This window comes from Hemiscyllium ocellatum, chromosome 3, assembly GCF_020745735.1.
Source record: "Hemiscyllium ocellatum isolate sHemOce1 chromosome 3, sHemOce1.pat.X.cur, whole genome shotgun sequence".
Classification (NCBI taxonomy): domain Eukaryota; kingdom Metazoa; phylum Chordata; class Chondrichthyes; order Orectolobiformes; family Hemiscylliidae; genus Hemiscyllium; species Hemiscyllium ocellatum.
Genome location: NC_083403.1, coordinates 145,729,569 through 145,755,731, shown reverse-complemented (window position 1 = coordinate 145,755,731; position 26,163 = coordinate 145,729,569). Strand labels below are relative to the sequence as shown.

The 26,163-nt window shown below is 41.0% G+C and overlaps 1 protein-coding gene across 5 annotated transcripts in view; it reads right to left on the bottom strand.

Moving 5' to 3' along the window:
• The window catches only part of hadhb (hydroxyacyl-CoA dehydrogenase trifunctional multienzyme complex subunit beta), a 61,067-nt gene that overhangs the window by 27,597 nt on the left and 7,307 nt on the right, over positions 1-26,163 (bottom strand). For all 5 annotated transcript variants that reach the window (XM_060854318.1, XM_060854344.1, XM_060854311.1 and 2 more), the window contains 7 exons: positions 24,551-24,634; positions 21,103-21,144; positions 20,886-20,982; positions 16,644-16,688; positions 16,440-16,539; positions 3,497-3,584; positions 2,640-2,827 (listed from right to left, as the gene is read on the bottom strand). In XM_060854318.1, coding sequence (XP_060710301.1) covers positions 2,640-2,827; positions 3,497-3,584; positions 16,440-16,539; positions 16,644-16,688; positions 20,886-20,982; positions 21,103-21,144; positions 24,551-24,617 — 627 coding nt within the window. In that variant the 5' untranslated portion in view covers positions 24,618-24,634. The remainder of the gene's footprint in view (positions 1-2,639; positions 2,828-3,496; positions 3,585-16,439; positions 16,540-16,643; positions 16,689-20,885; positions 20,983-21,102; positions 21,145-24,550; positions 24,635-26,163) is intronic.

Genomic DNA, 26,163 nt, shown 5'->3' with positions numbered 1-26,163 from the left:
TTCCCTGGTCTTATACTCCCAAAGCATCAAATTGTGTCATTGGCTTTTAAGATTGTCAATATACTCAATTCAATCTTGATTGGAATTTGGTATTTTTCAGGTATAATTTAAACTGATTGGCCTAATTCCAAACTGTTACATCACTTCCAGTCAACCAGCTAATTTAGCTTTCGACGACATGTTACCTTGTTATCTTGCTAAGAACACTTGGTGCTGTCAGGTAGCTCTGCCAACTTTTAACGCTCTTGAAGGTACATCTTCATAACAAATGTTGTTCTGAAGGCTGGGCAATTTGCTGCGAACAAAGGTCTGTTTAAGGTTTGGCGGTTGTTTAAAAGGTGAGAAGTGGAGCACAAGGTGCTCAATCTCATTGATAATGTGTGGCAGGCTGCAAAAAACACGGCATAGTTTCTCTGCTCCCAGGAAATACTTGGATAACGAAGGGTACCCTATCGGTTGCATCCAGTGTCGGTCCCCCGAGGTGGTTCTTACAGTTTCTTGCTGTGGCACGAGGGAACTGGCAGTCGCTGAGTTGAACATTGTGTACTGTTCTTACCAGGGCGACCTTCAGCACCTTCAGGTGTCTGCCGCATCCCTCATCTGAACAGACCCTGTGTATGCATAGGGCTTGTCTGTAGGGGCTGGCAGTTTTAATATGTTGAGGGTGGAAGCTAGATAAGTGCAGCATCATGAGGTTATCCTTGGATCTGCAATAGCGTAACGTATTGCGGTGCACATCCTTGATGGAGATGTGTGTCCCCAACATTGAGACAGATACTAAAGAGTATTCCATGCTAAGTCTGATGGTGGGATGAAACTTGCTGATATCACTTTGTAGTTGTTTCAGTGACTCCTCGCCATGGATCCAGAGAAAGAAAATGTCGTCAATATATCTGGTGTATGGTGCTGGTTGGAAGTCCTGTGTAACCAAGAAGTCTTGTTCAAACTAGCGCATGAAAATGTGGCATATTGAAGTGCATATTTGGTCCCTACGGCTGTTCCATATGTCTGTATGAAGAACTGGTTATTAAAGGTGAAAATGTTGTGGTCGAGGATGAAGCAGATGAGTTGCAGGATGGTGCTCGGAGTTTTACATCCAGACACGCGGAACAGCCATGGAGACCAAATTTGCAACCTGTCAATCCATGTAATATTTTATAAATTTGTACTTTGGAAATAGAACCAATCTGACTCAAGACTGGGACATCGACCGACTAACTTCACACTGCTAATGCATTGTCTGAGTTGAGATGTCACTTTTTTTTAATATAAAACTTTAAGTTATCTCAGGATTGTGACTTGAAAGAGATTCTGGGATTTACATGTTAATGAACTGAAGTCTGCAACCCATTCAAAAAGATCAAAGACTGAACAGCAATCCAGGTTTGTTCAATACATCGTTTCAGTTGCACGGCACTTTAATCTTTTTCTATGAATTCTGTTTCTTATGATCCTGCTCCACAGCTACCTGATGAAGGAGTGGTGCTCTGAAAGCTAGTAGTTCTAAATAAACCTGTTGGACTATAATCTGATGATGTGTGATTTTTACCTTCATGTACAAGGATTCCCAAATCCCTGTGAATCACCATGCCTCTTGGTCTGTCACCTTTCAAAACTCAATCCAATTATTTCATTTTCTTAAAGTGGATAATTTCACACTTCCCACATTGTATTAAATTTGCCAACTCGCTGCCAAACATTTAATTAGTCCAAATGCCTATGCAGTTTCTTCACATTCACTTCAAAGATTTTAAACTTAGCTTTGTTTCGCTAATAAAAGAGTAAAAGGGGCAAAACCTTATGGCAATTCATTAGTTACATTCTGTCATTTTGAAAATAGCACTTATTTCACCTCTTTTCTGTTGGTTAACTTCACGAATCCATAATTTTCTTTCCATAAAGTGCTGAGTTTGGCAAACGATACTGTGATTCCCCAAGTACCCTTTAACACATTCTTCTTAATTATATTTCTACCATTAAGCTAACTGCCGTTTACGCTTCTGTTTCTTCTCTCCCTCCTCACTTGAACAGATGATCACATTTGCTACCCTATAATCTAAAGAAAACCAGAATTTTACAATCTAGAGTTCTGGCTCAATGAAACCAACACATTCACAATTCCTGCAGTCATTTCTTAAAAAAAAAATCTAGGATGTAGGCCAGCTAGTGGAATGGATTTCTCATCTTTTAGTTCATTCAACAGTATTTTAAATTTTACAAAGTGACTTTCCTTCCATGTAATGAACAGTATTTGCACCATTTGCTAGTCATGAGAAAACTATTATCTGCATGGAAAGATGACAAACATCACTCAGGCGTAATCACTGACATTTTGTCAGATCAGCACTTAAGGAATTTTTGGCAAATTTCTACCTAAAACCTGGCCTATCAGTGACTACACTTTGATAAATGGCACATAAAAACAATCTTGGCTGCTAATACTTCTGAAAAACTGCTTTCAGTTGTTTCTACAGGAGATAAATATAATGTTTGAGGGCAGTTTATCCGATACAATTAAACATATGGCTTGATATGAACTGAAACAAGCTTGGTAGCTCATTTATTTCAACATGGTGTCATTTTGAAACTGATAACTGTTCCCTTGCTCATTTTATGGTAAGAATGGATTATATAAATACCTCTGGTGCAAAATAGTCTGGGCGGATTTTTCCAAGGAGAGACAATCTCTGTCCTATTGTCTTAGCTCTATTAAGCGAAAGCAAAGTTTTTCTCATTTTCCTGCTGTGACGAATGGGAACGTCTGACATGAACTCCACACCACCAGCTATCACTGTTTCACACTGACCAGAGGCAATTAAGCCAACAGCTGAAAAACAAATACAATAATATAAACCTTAATGGCAAACGTTAAAAAGGTAGAGGTTTAATCCAGAAATAAAATATCAAAGCCGGCCCTGCTGTAATTCAAGTAAAAAGTGAGGTCTGCAGATGCCGGAGATCAGAGCTGAAAATGTGTTGCTGGTTAAAGCACAGCAGGTTAGGCAGCATCCAAGGAACAGGAAATTCGACGTTTCGGGCCAGAGCCGATGAAGGGATCTGGCCCGAAACGTCGAATTTCCTGTTCCTTGGATACTGCCTGACCTGCTGTGCTTTAACCAGCAACACATTTTCAGGCCTGCTGTAATTCATACATGCTTAAAATACTTGATACTTGTGGAGAAAACCAAATAACTGACAAAATGAAGTTCCTGCCAAAGGGACATGCAAACTACTTTCTAATTGGTGTTGCTGTAAAAAGACAAAGATGAGCAATTCTCATATATAATAAATGTAAGCTTTCCACTAATTGGTAATCTTCTAAATTGTCCTGGTGAGTCCAAAATGAAAAGCTTCAACAAAACATGTATTGTTTTCGGTAATACTCAAGTTTGATGATATTAATTGACTAGCTTTCAAATTAGCTTAACTTTTGATTGCCATTAGTAAAGTCATCCTTCCAATACTGCACTTGATATATCAAATTCTTTGCACTTGCCTGTGGTCATTGCTTGATTGGAGGAAATACAAGCCATGGTAACTGTGTGGGATGGAGTTTTATCGGAAAACCCTGCTCCAAGTGAAGCCTATTAAAACAAATAACAGCAGTGAGCAAACAAGAAAACCAAAATAAAGTAGCATTTGCATCGTTACAAAATACATCAACTTCAGTATGTTACCAAGAAGAATAAGAGCCTTGAAGATTATACAGACATTTTTACTTTTAATTCCATTTTTTTTAAAAGAACATAGTGGTTATAAATTCACTGACCGAGAAAGATGTATGAAGCCCAAGGAAATGTTGTACCTCGACAGAGTCAGGGAAACTCTCCAATAGGACAGATTTAACAAGAGCCAACAAGGGGGCTGAATATAGATCAGATTCTATCCATTCGGCAGAAGCCGCTTCTTGAGGACATACCTGTTTTGTCTTTCAGAAACTTTATTATGACATAGAAACAGGCGAACCAAATCAGATTTTCTACCTTTGTATTTACAACACAGAAATATTAAGACCCTCAAAAGGAATCATATTGGTTGTTCACCAGATTTAAACATAGAACATAACAGCGCGCAACAGGCCCCATGGCCCTCGATGTTGTGCTGACCTTGGAAATTAATCTGATGCCAATCTAACCTGTTCCATTATTATCCATATGTGTGTCATATGCCCCTAACATTGGCAAGTCTACCACTGTTGCAGACAGGCCATTCCACGCTCCTTCTACTCTGAATAAAGAAACTACCACTGATATCTGTCCTAAATCTATCACCCCTCAATTTAAAGCTATATCCCCTTGTGTAGGTCTTCACCATCCGAGGAAAAAGGCATGAATCCACGTTAATCAGTTTTTTCGATTAGAATCAATCTGACCATTGTGGCATATACAGTCTCACACAGGGAAGTTCTCACCTTCAATATATTATGTGGGCTGACATGACACCAATTGTTAAAGTTCACTTGAGAATGTAACTTTTTTAAAAAAGTTTTGCGATTTACATATGAAAGAACTGAAACCAATATGGTCATTCTAAAAGATGACAGACTTAACAAACAATCCAGGTCTTTTTTCAATATATAATTTCAGTTACCTTACACTGAAAACTTTTGCTATAAATTCTGTGTATTACAATCTTATTCTCCACAACCACCTGATGAAGGAGCACCGCTCCAAAAACTAGTGCTTCTAAATAAACTGTTGGACTATAACCTGGTGTCGTGTGATTTTTAAATAGGTATAATTTACTTTTCCATTCTCTGAGCTTCTAAGAGCCTCTCATGGCAGGTTAGGCTGAGAGCTTTCAAATCTGCGCATTGTAGCATCAACAGCCAGATTCAACCAAAAGAAATATTTAGCTCACAGTTCCAAATCAAAATACATATGAGAAATAAAAATAATGCAAGAAAATCAGCAACAGCTCTAGCAATATATTAAAAATTAAAATCTGGCCATAACATTTGTCCAGATGTTATCTGGCCAATCATCCTAGTCTGTAGACTGGAGTGCTGTAAGGGCCACAGCTCTGAGGCAGCCATTTAAACCTTGTTGCACTGCTGCAAAAACAAAGGAGAAAGACATACACACACAGTCCTGCTCCACTCCTGCCCCCAACACCACACCCTGCTACTATCTAATTCAAAAGGCATTTCTGGACAGCTAAAAATACAACTAAGTCAATTTTTAAATGTTTCTTGGAGCTCTACAAACTTTCCAACACCCCAAGAAATCCTGATGACCTTGGATGGGCGGGTTAAAGGACCGTCCTACTTCTGCTGCGATGCAAAGCTTGCAGTGTGATCTTCTCAGATTGCTGCCATCTTAGATCCCCGGGATATATAATATTAATGCTTTTAAGAATTTTGCCATTTATGATATACTTTTATCCTGCATTAGACCTTGCAAGATGGATCACCTCACATTTGCCTAGGTCAAATGCCAACTGCCATGTCTCTGCCCAAATCTCTAGAATATAGTCTCTATATTCTACTGCATCCTAAGGAAATCCTCCCCACTATCTGCAGCTCCTCTCATCTTTGAGTCATTCACAAACTTACTAATCAGATGACCTACATTTTCCTTTAAATCATTTATATACATTATAAAACATATGATGCCTGCAGAACTCCACTGGTCGCAGATTTCCTGTTAGAAAGCCACCTTTTCATCATTATTCTGTTTTCTATGGCCAACCCAGTTCTGTCTCAGTCTAAGCAGCTCACTGAGAATCCCATACAGTTTGACCTTGTGCATCAACCTGCAATTAGGGACCTTGGCAATACCCTTACTAAAGATGCAGACAACATCGACTGCCCTGCCCTCAATCAACTATCTTTGTCACCTCCTCAAAAAACTGAATTAAGTTTGTGAAATTCAACCTCCCCCACACAAAGCCTTGCTACCTATCGTTAATAAGTACATATTTGTCCAAATGTAAGTACATTCTATCCCTAAGATTCTTCCCCAGTAACGTTCCTACAAGGGTCACGCCTGTAATATTCCAGATTATTCCCGTTGCCCTTCTTAAACAAGGAAACAACATTGTATCCTCTTTAGGCACAGGAGAGGTCCCAAAGATTTCATTCAAGGCCCCAGCAATTTCCTCTCTCGCTGCCCCCCAGGACCCATCAGGGAGTAGGGATGTGACTAACTTAATGCTTTATGAAACACTCAGCACCTCATTTTCGTATATCTACATGCTCTCGAATATCAACAAACCCCTCTCGACTCCCAATCACAATGTCTTTTTCCTGATGAATACTGATGCAAAGCATTTGTTAAAGATCTCTCACACATTTTCCAGCTTCATGCATAAATTTCCTCCTTTGTCGTCGAGTAAACCCACCCTTTCACTCCTTAAATGTATAAAGCAATTTGGGATTTTCCTTAATCCTGTTTGTCAAGGTCATTTCATGGCCATTGCTAGCTCTCCTAACTCCTTGTTTAAGTTCTTTCCTGTTTTCTTTATATTCCTTAGTGGGGTCAGTCTTCAGTATCCTCAGCCTTACACATGCTTCCTTTTTCTTTCTAAGCTCTCAATTTCTCGCCATCAATGGTTCCTGAATCTTTCCATCCTCATCCTTCATTTCCAAAGGAAAATGCTAGTTCTGAACTCGAATCGACCAGCCTCTAAATGATTCCAACATGACAAAGACTCCTCAAATCATCATACCAAACTATGTTCGTCAGCTCCTGCCTAAAGATTGTGGTGGTTAGCCTTTCCCCAAGGACTGCTCTTATCCTTATCCATAAACAATCTAAAACTCATAGAATTATGGTCACTGTTACCAAACTGCTCTCCCACTGAAGCTTCGATCACTTGTCTGGGGTCATTAGCTCAGTGCTAGGTTTAAGACACAAATTGATTTGGGCCTGGGAGAAAGATATCCACAAAGGGAATGGATCATTTCTAAATTAACTTGTTGCAAACAGCTGGGGACTGGGGGGGTTGTTGGCACCATGACTAACTAAGGGAATCTTCACCTTGGAGTTTAATGATTTGGAGCAGGAGAATCGACGTTTCGGGCATAAGCCCTATGCCCAAAACGTCGATTCTCCTGCTTTGATGCTGCCTGACCTGCTGCGCTTTTCCAGCAACACATTTTTCAGCTCTGATCTCCAGCATCTGCAGTCCTCACTTTCTCCTATTTGGAACCATTACCAATTGGGAATCCTTGCCCAGAATTTGCTTGAAACAATAGACAATAGGTGCAGAAGTAGGCCATTCTGCCCTTCTAGCCTGCACCACCATTCAATATGATCATGGCTGATCATCCTTAATCAGTATCCTGTTCCTGCCTTATCTCCATAACCCTTGAGAGCTCTATCCAACTCTTTCTTAAATGAAACCAGAAACTGGGCCTCCACTGTCCTCTGGGGCAGAGCATTCCACACGGTCACCACTCTCTGGGTGAAGAAGTTTCTCCTCATCTCTGTCCTAAATGGTCTACCCCATATTTTTAAGCTGTGTCCTCTGGCTCGGCACTCACCCATCAGTGGAAACATGTTTCCTGCCTCCAGAGTGTCCAATCCTATAATAATCTTATATGTCTCAATCAGATCCCCTCTCAGTCTTCTAAACTCAAGGGTATACAAGCCCAGTCGCTCCAGTTTTTCAGCCTAAGTGTCAAATGGAGTTAGATCAGTCCCTGTAATATTCATGGTTAGGAATTCTTTGCCACTCAGATTTACATTTTATTCATAAAACCTGGTATACTTAGAGAATCTCCTCAAGCATCTCCAATTAAGCACTGTAGATAAGTTTTTTTAAAAAATCATTCACAGGATGTGGGCATCACTAGGCAGCACAGTGGCTCAGTGGTTAGCACTACTGCCTCACAGCATTAAGGACCCAACCTCAGGTGACTGTAGGGTTTGCACACATTCTCCCCATGTCTGCGTGGGTTTTCTCTGGGTGTTCCCATTTACTCCCACGGTCCAAAGGCATGCACGATAGGTGGATTGGCATTGGGAAATGCAGGGTTACAGGGATAGGGTGGGAAGGTCAAGGTAGGGCCAAGTCTGGGTGGGATGCTCTTCGGAGAGTTGGTTTGGACTTGCTAGGCCAAATGGCTCATTTCCACACTGTGGGGATTCTATTCTATCGTCCATCCCTAAGTGGCAGAGAGCAGCTAAGTGTCAACCACATGGCTATGGGTCTATAGTCACATGCAGACCACAAAAAAGCTGATACTCAAAGTGTCGACTCTCCTTCTCCTCAGATGCTGCCTGACCGGCTGTGCTTTTCTAGCACCAGTCTCTTCGACACAGGTGTGACAATCCTGTGGCTTTAAGATGCATTTTGTCCTTTTTTTTGGAAGGGAAGTTTTAAGGTAGAGGTGGAGGGCTGGTAACATAACCAGCTTGAGAAGCTGTGATGTTATACTTTATTAAGTTTGAACAATTCCAATTTCTTTTTTCTTTTGTTATATTTTAAACTATTAATAAAATGTCTTTTGCTTTACATCTGATCAAATTGCATTTGGAACAAAACTTGCCTTTAAAGTAAAAAAAAAGTTAGGGTCTAGGCTATCTTCTGAAAATATTTGGAGGGGGTTGGATCAATAACATGCAGGATGGCAGTTTCACTCCCCTAAAGCCATAATGAACCAAATGGGCTTTCCCTAACAATTGGCAATGATTTCATGGTCATTATTACACATCTCACTCTAGACATCAAGCTTCACCATCTGCCATGGCAGGTTCGGACCCAGGTATCAGAACATTACCAAGGTCTCTGGATTAATAGTCTAGCAAGAACACCACAAGTCCATCACCTCCCTTGTGCACTCTAAATCTACGCAAAACGATAGCTGATCAGTGAGATATCTAACTTGATGACTCAATTTTAGCAGAGAAGCTGCCAACTGGAACCATGCTCCTCTACATTGGGTTCCTTTTTTTCCCAAATACTTATTTTCAAATATTATTGCAATTGCATAATGAGCCACTTGTTCACTAACCCTGCGAAAACATTTCTAACTTCCCTTTCAACAATAATAATAATCCTAACTGCACTCGCTCATTATCAAATTTATCACTAGTGGAATCAAACTATTATGATGGCAAATTGGAACAAGTTGCAACATATCCATTACACCTCCTTTAGGAATGCTTCCTGAAAAATGTTGCGATTGTATGTGACCAGTCTTCTTCAGCTCGCAAGGCTGTGCATGTACAATATTTAAGCTGGAAGGAATATTTTCCCCTCGCCTGTGGAAAAAGATTTTGGCTATTCAGTTTATCTAAGTCCCTCATGATTTTATAAACTTCTATAAAGAATAACTTCTTCAGTCTCCTGTGCTCAAGGAAAAATAGCCCCAGACTCTCCCTACAACTTAAAATCCCCAGTTTTGGCAACATGCTTCTGAATCTTTTTTGCACTCTTTCCATTTAATAATATCCTTCCAATAGTAGGGTGACTAGAACTGTATACAGTACTCCAAATCTGGCCTTACTAATGTCTTGATTAGCTGTAACACGAGATCCTAACTCTTGTACTCAATATTCTGACTCCTCCTCCAACACGGTCTACCTGTGATGCCATTTTCAAGGAACTATGTACCTGCACTCCTTGGTCTCTTTGTTTGACAACTCTCCCCAGGGCCCTACCATTAACTGTGCAAACCCTATCTTGATTTGCTTTACCAAAACGCAAAACCTCACACTAATCTGCACTAAGCCTAATCTGCTATTCCTCAGTCCACTGGTCAAGTTGATCAAGATCCCATTGTACTCTAAGATAACCTCCTTCACTGCCAACCATACCAATTTAAATGTCTTCCAAAAGTTTACTAAACATGCCTAAATTGTCATCCAATTAGTTTATATAAATTATGAACAATTTGGACCCAGCATTGATCCTTGCGGTGTACTACTGATCACAGGCCTCCAGTCTGAACAACTACCATCTACCATCACCCTCTGCCTCCTGTCAAGCCAATGTTGTATCCAATTGGCTAGTTCTCTCACATGATCTAATCTTACTAACTGATCAACCATGCAGAACCTTGTTGAAGGCTGCTCTACAGTTCATGTCAATGACATCTACCATCCTGTCTTCACTTATGATCTTGGTCTCCTCTTCAAAAAAACTCAATCAAGTTTGTAAGATATGCACAAAGCCAAGGTGACTATTCCTAATCAGTCCTTGCCTTTCCAAATGTATATAGATCCTGTCTCTCAGAATCTCTTCCAATAACTTATTTGCCTCGTAAACCAATATTGCCCATTTAAGTACAGGTGCATCCATAATGCTTAGAGTTTTCCAGGATATTGATCCCATGACACAAAGGAAACAGTGGATATATATCCAAGCGAGGATGTGGAGTGAATTGGAAAGGACTCTGCAGATGGTGGCGTTCCCATGTCTCTGTAACCCCTATCACTCTAAATGGGTTTGGAAAGTTCTAAGAAGCCTTGGTGAATTTTTGCAGTCCATCTAGAAGATGTTACACACTGCTGTTACTATGCACTGGTGGTAGAAGGGGGTCAATATTTATGAACATGGCGCCCATCAAGTGGGCTGCTTAGTCTTTGACGATGACCCCGCCGCCATGTAAAATTCCCTGCACATAAGTGTTTAAAAACCTTTCTCTTCTTTCATTTTAACAATTGCTGAATCTCCATCTCCATACAGTTAGGTAAATTGCACCATTCAATTTTTACTTTCTCCACTCTGGTTGCAGATAGTTATTCTTTCTCCCCAAAGATGACCTCTTCAGAAGTTACTGCATCGAACTGCATGTGATACTTCTCTGTCCAATCTACTATCCATTTTGACTTCCTACACTTCTTGCATTTTCCCTTAGTTCCCCCATTGCCATCCTCATTGGTATCAGAATGCTTTGGGAACAATTTGCTTGTGTTTATGGCCATACAAGATAAAAGAAAAAGGACTTAGTTCACCTCAAACAAAAAAATTAACTTATCATCATCCCGAGTCACCATTAAATGATGTAGCTACATTCTCTTCAATTTGTTACAGATCTCTCATGCAGCCACTTCCTTCTGAAGATCGATATACAAAACATCCATTGTATTTCTTTGACACACTCCATTTCTCAAATTATTAAATCAGTCAAGTGTAACCTGTCCTTAACAAACTTTTAATAGTTCCTTCTTAGCCTTTGAAAAGTGTTCACTGAGGTTAATTTTCCAGACAACAATAAATATCCCAATATGTTCTGCTTAGAATTTACCTCAGAACACCAAGTTGCAGCACATGCTATGCATAATTTTGAGGGCACTTTTTTTAAACTGAAAAATCACACTCGGCATTGTCAGAATTTTTGAAACATGCTCTTTGCAAGTTGAGGCTTCCCATTAGCACTAAATATGCAAAATAAACAAAGTACTAATTACAATGGTTTTCTGGTCATCACCTTGCACAGAAATGGCAAATTGTCTACTGCCTAATATTTTCCTATCGTGAGCAATGATGTCAAAAAGTGTTCTTTTTAATATCTGGGCAAAGTCAGTGACTGAAAGCATGACAAATGGTGAAATTGGAGTCGCTAAAAAAAAAGGAATAAAAAGCTAGCCTAACATCAACCATGTACTAATGTCAATTGGTAACTCCAATGTCCTTTAGGGAAGAAAAGTTACCGTGCTCACTTGGCCTATATATCATTCCAGACACAGTGAGTAGTTCACTCTTGACTGTCCTCTGGGCAACTGAAGATAGACAATAAATGCAGACCCAGGTAGTGATGCCCACATCCCATGATGCAATTGTAAAATAAAAGCTTTTAAAGGCGGCTGATGACTCTGCTCTCTGAATCCTAACAACCTGGGGCATTAAAAAGCTTTTGCTTATGTTGCCTCCGGTACTTTAACCAATCATCCTAAATCTGTAACTAGCTAATGAAAATGGTGTCTGTTGACTATCCAAAACCTATCATTGTTTTAAACTCCTTCGTCAAATCTCCTTTTAGCTTTTTCTGTTGCAAAGAGAAGAGAACGCTACCTTTCCTCTTACTTAGGCTGCAGATCTTTCCAATTATTTTGGTAACCCTCTTCTACACCCACTGAGAAGCCTTCATATTCTCCTTAAGTATTTTATCCAGAATTAGACACAATAGCCTAGCAGACACCAAAAAAATCTTTTAGTCAGATAGAACATAGAAAAGTACAGCACAGAACAGGCCCATGTTGTTGTGCTGAGGTTTAATCCTAATGAAAAATATAATAACTTTACCTACGCACCCCTCAACTCACTGATCTCCATGTGCCTCTCCATGTTCCCTTCTTACCACAACGGGTCTTATTATTAGGTGAGAGGTGGAGGGCGGGTGGGAGGCTCTACCCCCTAAATCAAATAGCAATTTTCCACATACAAAGTAAGGGTTCTCCACTACAATCTGTGAATCATGTTATCATTTAACGAGATTTTGGGCAGAAAAACTTTACACTTTGGAATGCAGGATACACGAGGTCCATTTTCACGTGTGAATGCAAACATTAAATAGAGAAAATATGTAATACGTAAACTGTAACGTTTCACATGAAGATTTTGTTAAGCATATACAAGAAAATTTTCTGATTCAGTATGTGGATAGAGAAGGTGCAAAACTTGACCTACTCTTCGGAAAAAAAGGCAGGGGAAAAGTGAGGTCTGCAAATGCTGGAAAAGCACAGCAGGTTTGGCAGCTTCAGAAGAGCAGGAGAATCGACGTTTCAGGCAAAAGCCCTCCACCAGGAACCTTTGAATCTTGTCACTTCCTCCAGGTGAAAGGGGTAGACATGGCCACCCGCATGGGCCCCAGCTATGCCCATCTCTTTGTTGGCTACATAGAATAGTCTATCTTTCGGAGTTACACCGGCACCATTACCTCCCTTTTCCTTCACTACATTGATGACTGCATCGGCGCCAGCTCGTGCTCCCACAAGGAACTTGAACAGTCCATCAACTTCACCAACACATTCCACCCCAACCTTAAATAAGGCAGAGCAGGTGACTGAGGTCTCAGTGGGGGAGCATTTTTGGGTCAGCGACCATAATTCTATTAGTTTTAAAATAGTGATGGAAAAGGATAGACTGGATCTAAAAGTTGAAGTTCTAAATTGAAAGAAGGTTAATTTTGATGGTATTAGGCAAGAGCATTCAAAAGCTGATCGAGGGAAAGTGTTTGCAGGTAAAGGGACAGCTGGAAAATGGGAAGCCTTCAGAAATGAGATAACTAGAATCCAGAGACAGTGTATTTCTGTTCGGGTGAAAGGAAAGGCTGGTGGGTGTAGGGAATGCTGGATCACAGAAGAAATTGAGGGTTTGGTTAAGAAAAAGGAAGCATATATCAGACATAGACTAGATAAAGTGAATGAATCTTAGCAGTAATAGTATACTTAAGAGGGAAATCAGGAGGGCAAAAAGGGGACACAAAATAGCTTTGGCAAATAGAATTAAGCAGAATTCAAATGGTTTTTACAAACATATTGAGGACTAAAAGGGTAACTGGGGAGAGAATAGGATCTTTGTGTGGAGCCGCAGGAGATGGGAGATGGGAGAAGATACTAAATTAGTATTTTGCATCAGTGTTTACTGTGGAAAAGGACATGGAAGATCTAGAATGTGGGGAAATAGATGGCGACATCTTGAAAAATGTAAATATTTGAGGAGGAAGTGCTGGATGTCTTGAAACGCATAGAAGTGGATAAATCCCCAGGACCTGATCAGGTGTAACGTAGAACTCTGTGGGAAGCTAGGGAAGGGATTGCTGGGCCCCTTGCTGAGATATTTCTATCATCACAGGTGAGGTGCCGGAAGACTGAAGGTTGGCGAATGTGGTGCCACTATTTCAAGGTGGCAAGAAAAGGCCAGGGAACTACAAACCGGTGAGCCTAACATCAGTGGTGGGCAAGTTGCTGGAGGGAATCCTGAGGGACAGGATGTACATGTATTTGGAAAGGCAAGGACTGATTCGAGATAGTCAGCATGACTTTGTACATGGGAGTACATTTTTCACAAACTTGATTTTTTAAAAAAGTTACAGAGAATTGATGAGGGCAGAGCGGTGGACGTGATCTATGTGGACTTCAGAAGGGCGTTCAACAACGTTCCTAACTGGTTAGCAAGGTTAGATCTCATGGTATATAGGGAGAACTAGCCATTTGGATACACAACTAGCTCAAAAGGTAGAGACACAGAGTGGCGGTGAAGGTTGTTTTTCAGACTGGAGGCCTGTGACCACTGGAATGCCACAAAGATTGGTGCTGGGTCCACTACTTTTCGTCATTTATATACATAATTTGGGTGCAAACATAGGAGGTACAGCTAGTAAGTTTGTAGATGACACCAAAATTGGAGAAGGTTTCCTCAGATTACAACGGGATCTTGATCAGATAGGTCACTGGGCTGAGGAATAGCAGATGGAGCTTAATTTAGATGACTGCGAGGTGCTGCATTTTGGGAAATCAAATCTTAGCAAGACTCATACACTTATTGGTAAGATCCGAGGGAGTGTTGCTGAACAAAGAAATGTTGAAATGCAGGTTCAGAGCTCCTTGAAAGCAGAGTCGCGGGTAGATTGGATAGTGAAGGTGGCATTTGGCATACTTTATTGGTCAAAGTATTGAGTACAGGAGTTGGGAGGTCATGTTGTGGCTGGACAGGACATTGGTTAGGCCACTTTTGGAATACTGCATACAATTTTGGTCTCCGGGATGTTGTGAAACTTGGAAGGGTTCAGAAAAGATTTACAAAGATGTTGCCAGGGTTGAAGGATTTGAGCTTTAGGGAGAGCTTGAATAGGCTAGGGCTGTTTTCCCTGGAGTGTTGGAGGCTGAGGGGTGACCTTATAGAGATTTATAAAATCACGAGGGGCATGGATAGGGTAAATAGACAAAGTCTTTTCCCTGGGGTGGGGGAGTCCAGAACCAGACTGCATAGGTTTATGGTGACAGTGGAAAGATTAAAAAAAAAGACCTAAGGGACAACCTTTTCAGGCAGAGGGTGGTGTATGTGTGGAATGAGCTGCCAGAGGAAGTGGTGGAGGCTGGTACAATTATAATATTTAAAAGGCATCTGGATGAGTACATGAATAGGATGGATTTGGAGGGATATAGGCCGGGTAGTGGCAGGTGGGACAAGTTTGGTTTGGAATATCTGGTCAGCATGGACGAGTTGAGCAGTAGGGACTGTTTTCGTGCTGTACATCTCTATGACTTTAAGAAATGCAAGGCATGACGTATCAAGGAAATAAAAACAAAATTAGAAACTTTCTTAAACTATAGCATCCTCAAACAACACACCAGATGATACAAATTCAGAGCAGCAGATCAACCGGCCCCTGAAACCACTTCATTCAATAAGATCATGGAAAGTGAGGACTGCAGATGCTAGAGATTAGAGTCGAGAGTGTGGTACTGGAAAAGCAAAGCAGATCAGATAGCATGCGAGGAGCAGCAGAATTGAAGTTTCGGGCAAGAGCCCTTCATTCTCCACAGGATCATGGCTCATCCAATTCTGGCTCCAGTGCCAAATTTCTACTGGTCCCATATAATTTTAGATTCATTAAAAAAGTAGTCAGTCAATATGCCTTAAAATTAGTCATTCTCTGAGGAAGAGTTCTAAAGACTTATGGTTGACATAAAATATTCTTTTTCCCCCATCTAGTTTTTTTCACATGGAAATTATTCTTTCAGCATCCATCCTGTCAAGTCATCTCAAGTCTTACATGTCTCAATTAAATTACCTCTCATTATTCTAAAAACTCCAACGGATGTAGACCCAATCTGTCCAACCTTGCCTTGTGAGCTAACTTCTCACTACCCCAGTGATTGAGTGCACCTTCTCCAAAAATGCTTCTGTATCATTTATATCTTTTCTTAAAAAAGGAGACCAAAACTATATACAGTACAGTAGATTTGATCTCAGCTACATCCTGTACAATAGCAAAATATCATTTTGTATTTGACGTCCTTTTTAATAAAAAAGATTCCCTTTGCTTTCTTGATCACTTGCTGCACCTGAATTCAATTGTGTGATCCATGTAGCATGAAACCCGATCCCTCTATGCTTCAAAGTTCTGAATTCTCTCTCCATTTGAACAAGTTGCTTTTTTATTCATTCTGCTCAAGTGGACAAGTTCACATTTTGCTTAATTGTACTCTATTTACCAATCTTTGGCCTATTCACTCAACTTAACACTTTGCTGACTCTTCATGTTCTCTTTCACAACTTCTTTTCCTACCAATCCTTGTGTCAACAAGTTTAGCAACCATGTATTTGATTCTGTCATCAATATAAATTGTAAACAGTGGAGGCGCCAATATTGATCACGTTGGCACTGCACTTGTCAGAACCCAGCAACTTGAAAAGTGGTCCATTTGTGCTTGTTTGTCTTTTGTAAGTTAACCAATCCTCCATGCTATTATGTTAAACCATGTAACATGAATTCCTATTTTACACTGTAAACACCTTTTCAAATGCATTCAGGCACATACCTCTCTGGCAACATTGCTTGTCTTGACTTCCTGAATGACAGTCCCAAACACTATGTAGTCAACATCTGCTTTTGGAATGTTAGTCCTTGTAAGGAGACCCCTGTATGAATAAAAATATGATCAGTTCCTAAAACAAAACTAATATTCTGAATTGGATCAATTTACTGCAAATACAAGAATTGCAAATTTGATCATCATACTTACTGTAGTGCTGTTCTGGCCAAGTCATGTGGCATCAAATCAGCGTATCTATCAGTAAAACAGTTACATTAAAGATCCATTCTGATGTGAAACAGAATTATACATAGTACTGAACCAATGATTTGAAAATTGAACATGCCTGTGAGCCAAAAATACTTTTCTTTAGCTTCAGTAAATTAAAAACAATTTTCTTTATATTCATGTTTTCATTCCAGTAATCCTATTCTCAATATACTCAACGACTTTGATTGCTGTGCTTAAGCATGATGCATACGTACATGGAAACAGCAGGCTCTCAAACCACAAGTGCAAAATAAAACATACACAGGATGAAGTGAGTATCCTCAAAGCAGCAGGAGGGGAGAGCAAAGCAGACAGAAAAAAAGCAAGGCTAAATTCCATGCTGCAAAATCACAACTTCATAGCGTCACAAAGCAGATCCAGAGTCTGAGGTAGGAAATGGGAGTTAGGAACTAACCAGCTCCATGAACATACCTCCATCCTGATCAAAAAAAGACAAAGACAAAAAAAAACAAAAAAGTTACAGATGCTGGAAATCTGAAACAAAAACAGAAATGGATGGAAAATCTCAGCAGGTCTGCCACATCTGTGAAGAGAAATCTGAGTTAACAATTTGTGCCCAGTGATCCTTCTTCAGAACTGATGGCAGCTATATATTTCACTTCCAATTTCCACCTTGCTCTCACTGTCACATGGTCCATCTCTGACTCTCCCATCCTCAACATCTGCTTCCATTTCTCAGGACAGGCTTGCCACGAATATCCACTACATATCCAACAACAACTGCTGGAAAAGCTCAGCAAGTCCAGCACCATCTCTGGAGAGAAATCAGAGTAGACTCCGATTTCTCTGCACAGATGCTGCCAGACCTGCTGAGGTTTTCCAGCAATTTCTGTTTTCGCTTCAGATTTCCTGTATCTGCAGTTTTTTCGATTTTTATCCACTATATCTGGACTGGCTTCTAATTACCTGACCTACACATCCTCAAACCCCTGCTTCCTGTAAAGATTCTATTCCATTTTCCCAGTTCCTCCATCTCCATCGCATCAATTCTGATGACGCCAACTTTGATAAGAGGGCCTCCGAAACGTCCAACTTGATTTCACCATTGTGTCTAAACATAGTGAAAAGCTTTGGTGAGCAGTACAGCTAGATCATAGCAAACAAGGATGTACACATCACGGGGTGCTTCAACAGAGCAAGGCATACAAATTACTGCAGAAGAGATGCACGAAGCAAGACCAACATTAGTAAGATCAACATTATTTGAAGTTACGGAGTCCGTTCATCAGCCAAATAATGGCAGTGAAAAAGCAGTTCTTGAACCTGTCAGAGTGTGTGTGCATGTGTTCAAGATTCTGTATCTTCTACCTGATAAAAGAGGTTGTAGAAGAGCATAACCGGGGTGGCATAGGTCTTTGATGATGTTGACAGCCTTTCTGCAGTCACAAAAAATGCAAATAAAGTCCATGGATGGGAGGTTGGTCTCTGTGATGTGATGGTTTGGGCTGTGCACATGACCTTCTGTAGTTTCTTACTGTCCTGGTGAGGGTTTTGAAATGAACATGCTAAATTTCCTCAGCCGCCTGAAGAAAAGATGTTGTACCATCTTCTTGACAGTCTCATCTACATGGGGAGTCCAGGACAGATTGTTGATCAGTCACTCCCAGGAGCGTAACGTTCTTGACCCTCACAACTTCTGCTCCATTGATTTGGATGGGGGCATGTCCTCCTTCTATCTTCCTGAAGTCAATGATCAGTTCTTTAGTTTTGCCAAAATTGAGACAGAGGTTGTTCTCATTGCACCATGACACCAAGACATCTATCTCCTTCCTGTATTCTGACTCATCATCATTTGGTATCTGTCCTGCCACAATGGCATCATTAGCAAACTCGTAGATGGCGTGCATTTGGAATTTGGCAACACAGACGTTGGTGTACAGCAAGTACTGTAGGAGCTGAGAATGCATGCTTGGGGGGTGGGGTCCAGTGTTGAGGTTTATCGTGGAGGATGTGCAATTGTCCATCTTCATTGATTGCGGAGTGTGAGTCAGGAAGCTGAGGACAAGTTGCAGAGGGCAGAGCAGAGATCTAGGTCTCAGTTTTGAGATCATTCTGGAGGGGCATTATGGTATTGAGGGCAGAGCCATAGTTGATGAGTAGTAATCTGATGGAGGTGTCCTTGCTATCCAGATGTTTCTGGGAAGAGCGGAGGGATAGGGAAGTGGCATCTGCTATGGTCCTGTTTTGTGGGCATGCAAATTGCAGAGGATCGAGGCAGGCTGGGAGGCTCGAGTTGATGTGGACTATGGATACAGAACTGGCTCAAAGGTAGAAGACAGAGGGTGGTGGTGGAGGGTTGTTTTTCAAACTGGAGGCCTGTGACCAGTGGAGTGCCACAAGGATCACTGCTGGGTCCTCTACTTTTTGTCATTTATATAAATGATTTGGATGTGAGCATAAGAGGTCCCATTAGTAAGTTTGCAGTTGACACCAAAATTGGAGGTGTAGTGGACAGCGAAGAGGGTTAACTCAGAATCTTGACCAGATGGGCCAATGGGCTGAGAAGTGGCAGATGGAATTTAATTCAGATAAATGTGAGGTGCTGCATTTTGGGAAAGCAAATCTTAGCAGGACTTATACACTTAATGGTAAGGTCCTAGGGAGTGTTGCTGAACAAAGAGAGCTTGGAGTGCAGGTTTATAGTTCCTTGAAAGTGGAGTTGCAGGTAGATAGGATAGTGAAGAAGGCATTTGGTATGCTTTCCTTTATTGGTCAGAGTACTGAGCACAGGAGTTGGGAGGTCATGTTGCGGCTGTACAGGACATTGGTTAGGCCACTGTTGGAACATTGCATGCAATTCTGGTCTCCTTCCTATCGGAAAGATGTTGCGAAACTTGAAAGGGTTCAGAAAAGATTTACAAGGATGTTGCCAGGGTTGGGGGATTTGGGCTATAGGGAGAGGCTGAACAGGTTGGGGCTGTTTTCCCTGAAGCGTCAGAGGCTGAGGGGTGACCCTTTAGAGGTTTACAAAATTATGGGGGGCATGGATAGGGTAAATAGGCAAAATCTTTTACCTGAGGTCAGGATGCCCAGAATTAGAGGGCATAGGTTTAGGGTGAGAGAGGAAAGATATAAAAAAGACCTAAGTGGCAACGTTTTCATGCAGAGGATAGTACGTGGATGGAATGAGCTGCCAGAGGATGTGGTGGACGCTGGTACAATTGCAACATTTAAGAGGCATTTGCATTGGTATATGAATAGTAAGGATTTGGAGGGATATGGGCTAGGGGTCTGGCAGGTGGGACTAGATTGGGTTGGGATATCTGGTCATCGTGGACGTGTTGGACCGAATGGTGTTTCCATGCTGTACAGTTCTATGACTCTATGGGTGCTATCTCTGCCTATTGTTTACTCTCACCCTATCTGCTTTATAAAAAACATACTTTTCTTAGTTACCATGCGTGAGAAGGGTCACTGGACCCAAAAATGTTATGTTCATTCCTGATGAAGGGCTTTTACTCAAAATGTCGATTTTCCTAAGCCTTGAATGTTGCCTGACCTGCTATGCTTTTCCAGCACCACTCAAATGTTAAGTCTGATTTCTCTTTACCGCTGCTGCCAGAGCTGCTGAGATTTTCCAGCAATTTCTGGTTTTGTTTCACATCTCCAACCTGGCAGTGCACACCCCACCTGGGGAAGCAGCGGCAGGCTGGAAAGAGACCAAGTTGAGCAAATGCTGAAGCAGATAGGTCAGAGACAATTGTATTAACAGAAGCTGGCTAGAATCCTTGGATCAATTAAAGAATTGAAAATATACTGAGAGCTGCACAAAAGCCTCAAACAAGTATTCAAATACTTGTTAAAAAAAAGCCATAGACCAGCTAAGCATCTTTTAAACTTGCCTGTTTAACACGAAACTAGAAATTTCCACTGGCTCTTGATTTGTTGAAGGAGCCAAGAACGACACATCCTGCAAGAGCTGGCCCACCTCCATCTAAGTAGCATGCTGATCTGAAATGCCCACCCCGGCAAATGAACTAGCCAGTTGCATGCAAGCTCACCAACAGTCACCTTGTTCCTTGCTGACAAAAATGGTAGTACTTAGGAATGGGGCTGTAAATCCGGGTATGGTGTTTTACCCACCTTTTCCCTCTATTCTGAATGGCAATCTGGCCCCAAGCATGACATGTGGATTTAAATCACATAATCCTTTTTACTTACGTGGTACCGGACATCAAAAATGGAGTTCGGACACCTTCAACGAGGACAACATTTCTTAAACCTGGTTTTGCTAGAGTTTTCTTACTGGTCGCTTGCACTGTTAACAGAATTTTAAGTCAACATAGACTTATGTTATTAAAATTTTTAAGAATCAAGTACTAAGTTGACAAGTAAATGTATGCTGGTTATTAGCAAAATTATTATGAAAGCACTGTACCTTGAGGCAGAGGGTGAGATACTGAACTCAACAAACGTGCATCTAGTTTCAAAAGAATAAGAGCATCAATAACCATTGCACCTTGTCTCTTCACAGACATCAGAAACTCATTGAAATGCTCTATTTAGAAAAAGTCTCAAAATAGTCACAAGAATCTTCTTATAATTATTTGATTAGGGCTTGGAATCTGAAATTTTCCCACCAACTCCCTTGAAATACCTTTGACTTTTTTAAAATGCCAAATGCCTTTGTGATCAACCTTACTTTAATAATCCTGTAAAACATTTTGCAGCAAAATAACGTCAGTGCTATTAATTGACCCAAAAAATCCTCTTATTAACCCTTTCACAGTATTTGCCACTCGGTGTTCTGACATCAACTAGCTTTCTTGCTCATGTTCCTGCTCAATGTTTCTCACCTTGACTTTCCCACAAGCCATTTCCCTGTATGCTGCTTCTAGTCCCAACTTCTTACCTGTCTTTTTCCCCACTCTCTTTCCCATGTGGCCTCAGAATAAGTGGGGAATCCAACAGAGATGAGGGTAATGAAGGGAAGTGGTGTGTGGAATGACCAACAAGGAACGACAAGTGTTGACACAGTTTCAGGATCCAGGAGCTGAACCAATGAATTCTGTTAATTAATGTGACCCACTTAATCATGACACATTTGTATTGCAGCTCTAAGTTCTTGGTATAGAAAATTTACCAGCATTTTGTTCATAGAAGAGTCGGGCAGTAAACACCATTTTGCTACTAAGATGAGCATAGTTGCAATATTAAGTGCATGACATTTAATAGATTGATTCATTGATTTGTCATGTGTACCCAGTTACAGTGAAAAGCTTTGCTTATAAACAGTACAAGCAGATCACAGTAAGCAAGGCTGTATAGATCAAAAGACTTAAGTTGAGGCATCTAAGTTACAATGCACAGTGTGTGCGCTAGGCAAATTCAGCATTATCTGATGCTAGACAATCCATTCATAAGTCTAATATTGGCCAGAAGAAGCTGATCCTGAACCTGTTGGTACAAGCGTTCAGGCTTCTGTATCTTTTGCCTGATGGAAGAGATTGTTGGAGATCATTACCGGGGTGTGATGTTGGCAGCCTTTCCGCGGCAGCGAACCATGTAAATGGAGTCCGTGGATGGAAGACTAGCTTCCATGATGGCCTGAGCTGTGCACATCACCTTCTGTAGTTGCTTATTGTCCTAGGCAGAACAGTTGCCATACCAGGCCATTATACACCTGGACAGTATGCACTCAATGGTGCATCTGTAGAAGTTGGTGAGGGGCCTTACAGACATGCCAAATTTCCTGAACTGCCTGAGGAAGAAGAGGTGTTGTTGTGCCTTCGTGACCATTGCATCTACATGGGAAGTCCAGGACAGGTTGTCAGTTATTGTCACCCCAAGGAACTTGGTGCCTTCCACCCTCTCAAACTCAGCTCCCTTGGATGTATATCCGGGTGTGTTCTTCTTTTTTTCTGAAGTCAATGATCAGTTCTTTAGTTTTCCGACGTTGAGAGAGAAGTTGTTCTATTGCAAAACGCCATCTAGCCCTCCATCACCCTTCTGTATTTTGACTCGTCATCGTCAGATAACTGCCCTAATACGGAGGTGTTGTCAGCAAATTTGTTGGTGACATTCATTTGGAATTTGGCAACAGTCACGGGTGTACAGGGAGTTCAGTCGGGAGCTGACGACACATCCTTGGAGGAGGGTCCAGTGTTGAGTGTTATTGTGGCGGTGCAGTTACATATCTTGTTGCACAACCATGCAGCATAGATGGAACACTGCCATGTAGTGGCGAGAATTTTAAAATTAAGGTGCAACTTAACCAAGAGCCAGTGTAGCTCAGTGAGTACACAGGTGAAGGGTGGTCAGTACTTGCTGAGTTTTAGGGAAACAACTTGGATAACTTCAAACTTTTGAAGGGTGGGATACAGGGGACCACTCTCATATGCATTGTCACATTCAAAATTACAGTAAAGAAAGCATGAATGAGGCTTTCAGCAGCAGTTGGGCTGGGATAGCAGCAACATCAGGTATGGGTACAGAAATGGCAGTAGTTGGCCCCTGTATTGATGTGGCTATATAGTTGTTTCTTATATTCAGATAAAATATAAACAGCAAGGTTACGAAGAGCTTCATTTGGTCTCACAGTTTTACCAGGAAAGAGAATAGAGTTAGCAGGGAGGAAATGGAATTTGGAGTGGGGAATGAAGATGACAGCTTCTCTTTTCACAATTTATTTGAAGGAAATTTCTAAAACTAAGCATTGAAATCTCATTGTATAAAACATTGTTGCAATTTTAAATCACTGAAGAAATAGCTAACTTTAACGCAAGTTCCATACTTAATGCCCTCAGAACTCTAGGATTCTGATCATTTTCAGCTGCTCAGTCTGAAATACTAAATGTTAATATCAGGGAAACATTCATAAGATTGCTGTAGCTTCGTAATGATTTCCCTAAACTGATCATAACTGACACAACAAGAAATAAAATTACATAAAATTTCTGTATGGAGATGTGGAATACGTAGATACAGAATACATGTTATGCAATAGTCATACATCTCTCCCCTTTTTTCCTACATTGCACACTGCAGTATGAAGTTGGGGAAGCAGTGGGGCGAACCTATTCTCACATCTTAATCATGTCCACAAAAAGACAGACCACTTCTCCCTCTTGATGCTTTGGTGCTGGTGGAAGAGCATATAAAGCCTCCCCATTATCACAGTGATTGGGAACTCTTCAGTGTCAGTCAAGGTGAACCTACATTCTCTTATGCAGTGGTTTCATACATGAATGCTCCAGAGGTGCCATCAGTGATAAAATCAGACAGCAAAACAATAAAGATTTGTCAATGAAGTGAAATAGAAGGCCTTTGCCCAACTTCTGGGAAGTAAAATAAATTGGGATTCAAGGAGATAAGTGCTGAAGGACCTGAGCAGACAAGATGGGCTAAAGGTCCTCTTTCTGTGCTGTAATTCTCTTATGATTCTATTAAGATAAAATAGGCTCATTTGTAAAGCGTTTCTCAAAAAAGGGGAGAATCTTGCAGTGATCCTGATCCAATTGCAATAGGTTACAATTGTTTATTTATATTTGAACATATTTTGTCCCAAAATGTTAATTTGTAACATTAGTTGTACGTAGTTATCAAGCATGTTCATTTTAGACAGAAATGAGATTGTTGTTCACATTTTCCTTTCACACCTAAAGTAGGAGCACAAACAAGCATAGTCCAACCCCTGCTAACTTCCCCTTCCCAATTCCAGAGCATGGAATTTTGGCAAGAGGTTAGGTTAAAAAAAAAAATCAGTGATGGTAGGACCTTGGTACCCCAAGGAATAAAAATCAGCAGGAAGTGGATATTAAATCTCAAATTAAGAACTATTTTGTTGAAATGAAGATATTGCAAAATAGTACAGTATACATACTTACTTATCTTTGTTGCCCATGCAACACTGACTGGGACATTTCTGAATGTGTAACCCAACATGGAAGCCATGATTAAAAGGTTAATTTCTAATGAAAGAAAGCAAATATTGATCAGGACAAAGTACTCAACAATCTAAATAAGTCTATTTTTCTACACCAGGAACAATTTGAACAAGATGCACAAGTCAATTCCTGGACACGATATAGGATAAGGGGAAATTACTGCAGATTCTGGAGTCTAGACTGAACAAAAATGCAGGAAATCACAGCAGTCAAGCAGCATCCGTGGAGAGACACATGACACTTGGATTAGGAGACAAGGATCGTCATTCCTACGTCGCTTGGTAAGCATGTCAATGGCACAGCTTTAAAATCTCTATTAATTTGGAGAGAATTCTGAAAGACAGGATTTATGATTACATGGAAAACTATATTTTGATTGGAGATATTCAGCAAGGCTTTGAGAGGGGCAGGTCAGACCTCAGAAACCTTATTGAATTCTTTGTGGATGTGACAAAACACATTGATGAAGGTAGAGCAGTGGATGAGGTGTACGTGGGTTTTAGCAAGGCATTTGATAAGGTTCTTATAGTAGGCTCATTGGGAAAGTAATGAGGCATGGGATACAGGGAAACTTGAATGTCTGGATACAGAATTGGCTGGCTCACAGAAGACAGAGTGGTGATAGATGAAAAGTATTCAGCCTGGAGTTCGGTGACCAGTAGTGCTCCGCAGGGATTAGTTCTGGGACCTCTGCTCTCTGCGATTTTTATAAATGACCTGCATGAGGAAGTGGAAGGGTTGGTTAGTAAGTTTGCCGATGACACAAAGGGGTGGAGTTGTGGATAGTATGGAGGGCTGTTGTAGGTTGCAATGGGACATGGACAGGATGCAGAGCAGGGCTGAGACGTAGCAGATGGAGCTCAACCTTGAAAAATGTGGTCATTCACTTTTGAAGGTCGAATTTAAATGCAGAATACAGGGTTAATGGCAGAATTCTTGGCAGTGTGAAGGAACAGAGATCCTGGGGTCCATGTCCACAGATCCCTCAAAGTTGTCACCCAGGTTGACAGGTTTGTTAAGGCGGCGTATGGTGTGTTGGCTTTCATTAGCCGGGGGATTGAGTTTAAGAGCCATGAGGTTATGCTGCAGCTTTGTAGAGTCCTGGTTAGACCACACTTGGAATATTGTGTTCATAGAACATAGAAAAGTACAGCACAGAACAGGTCCTTCGGCCCACGATGCTGTGACGAGGATTACTCCTAATCTAAAATAAAATAACCTAACCTACGCACCCCTCAATTCACTTCTGGCCATGTGCATGTCCAGCAGCTGCTTAAATGTCCCTAATGACACAGTTTCCACCACCAAAGCTGGCGAGGCATTCCATGCATTCACAACTGTCTGTGTAAAGAACTTACCTCTGACATCTCCTCTACACCTTCCTCCTAATATCTTAAAACTATGACCCCTGTATGAATGAGCCTACTATCAGGAACTTTATCAAATGCCTTGAAGAGAGCTTCCAGTTGTTCCAAATCTATTTCTCAGGTATTGCTGTACATTAGGTGGTCATCTGGGTGCATTTCATAACGAGATAATCCTGCCACTGTCTG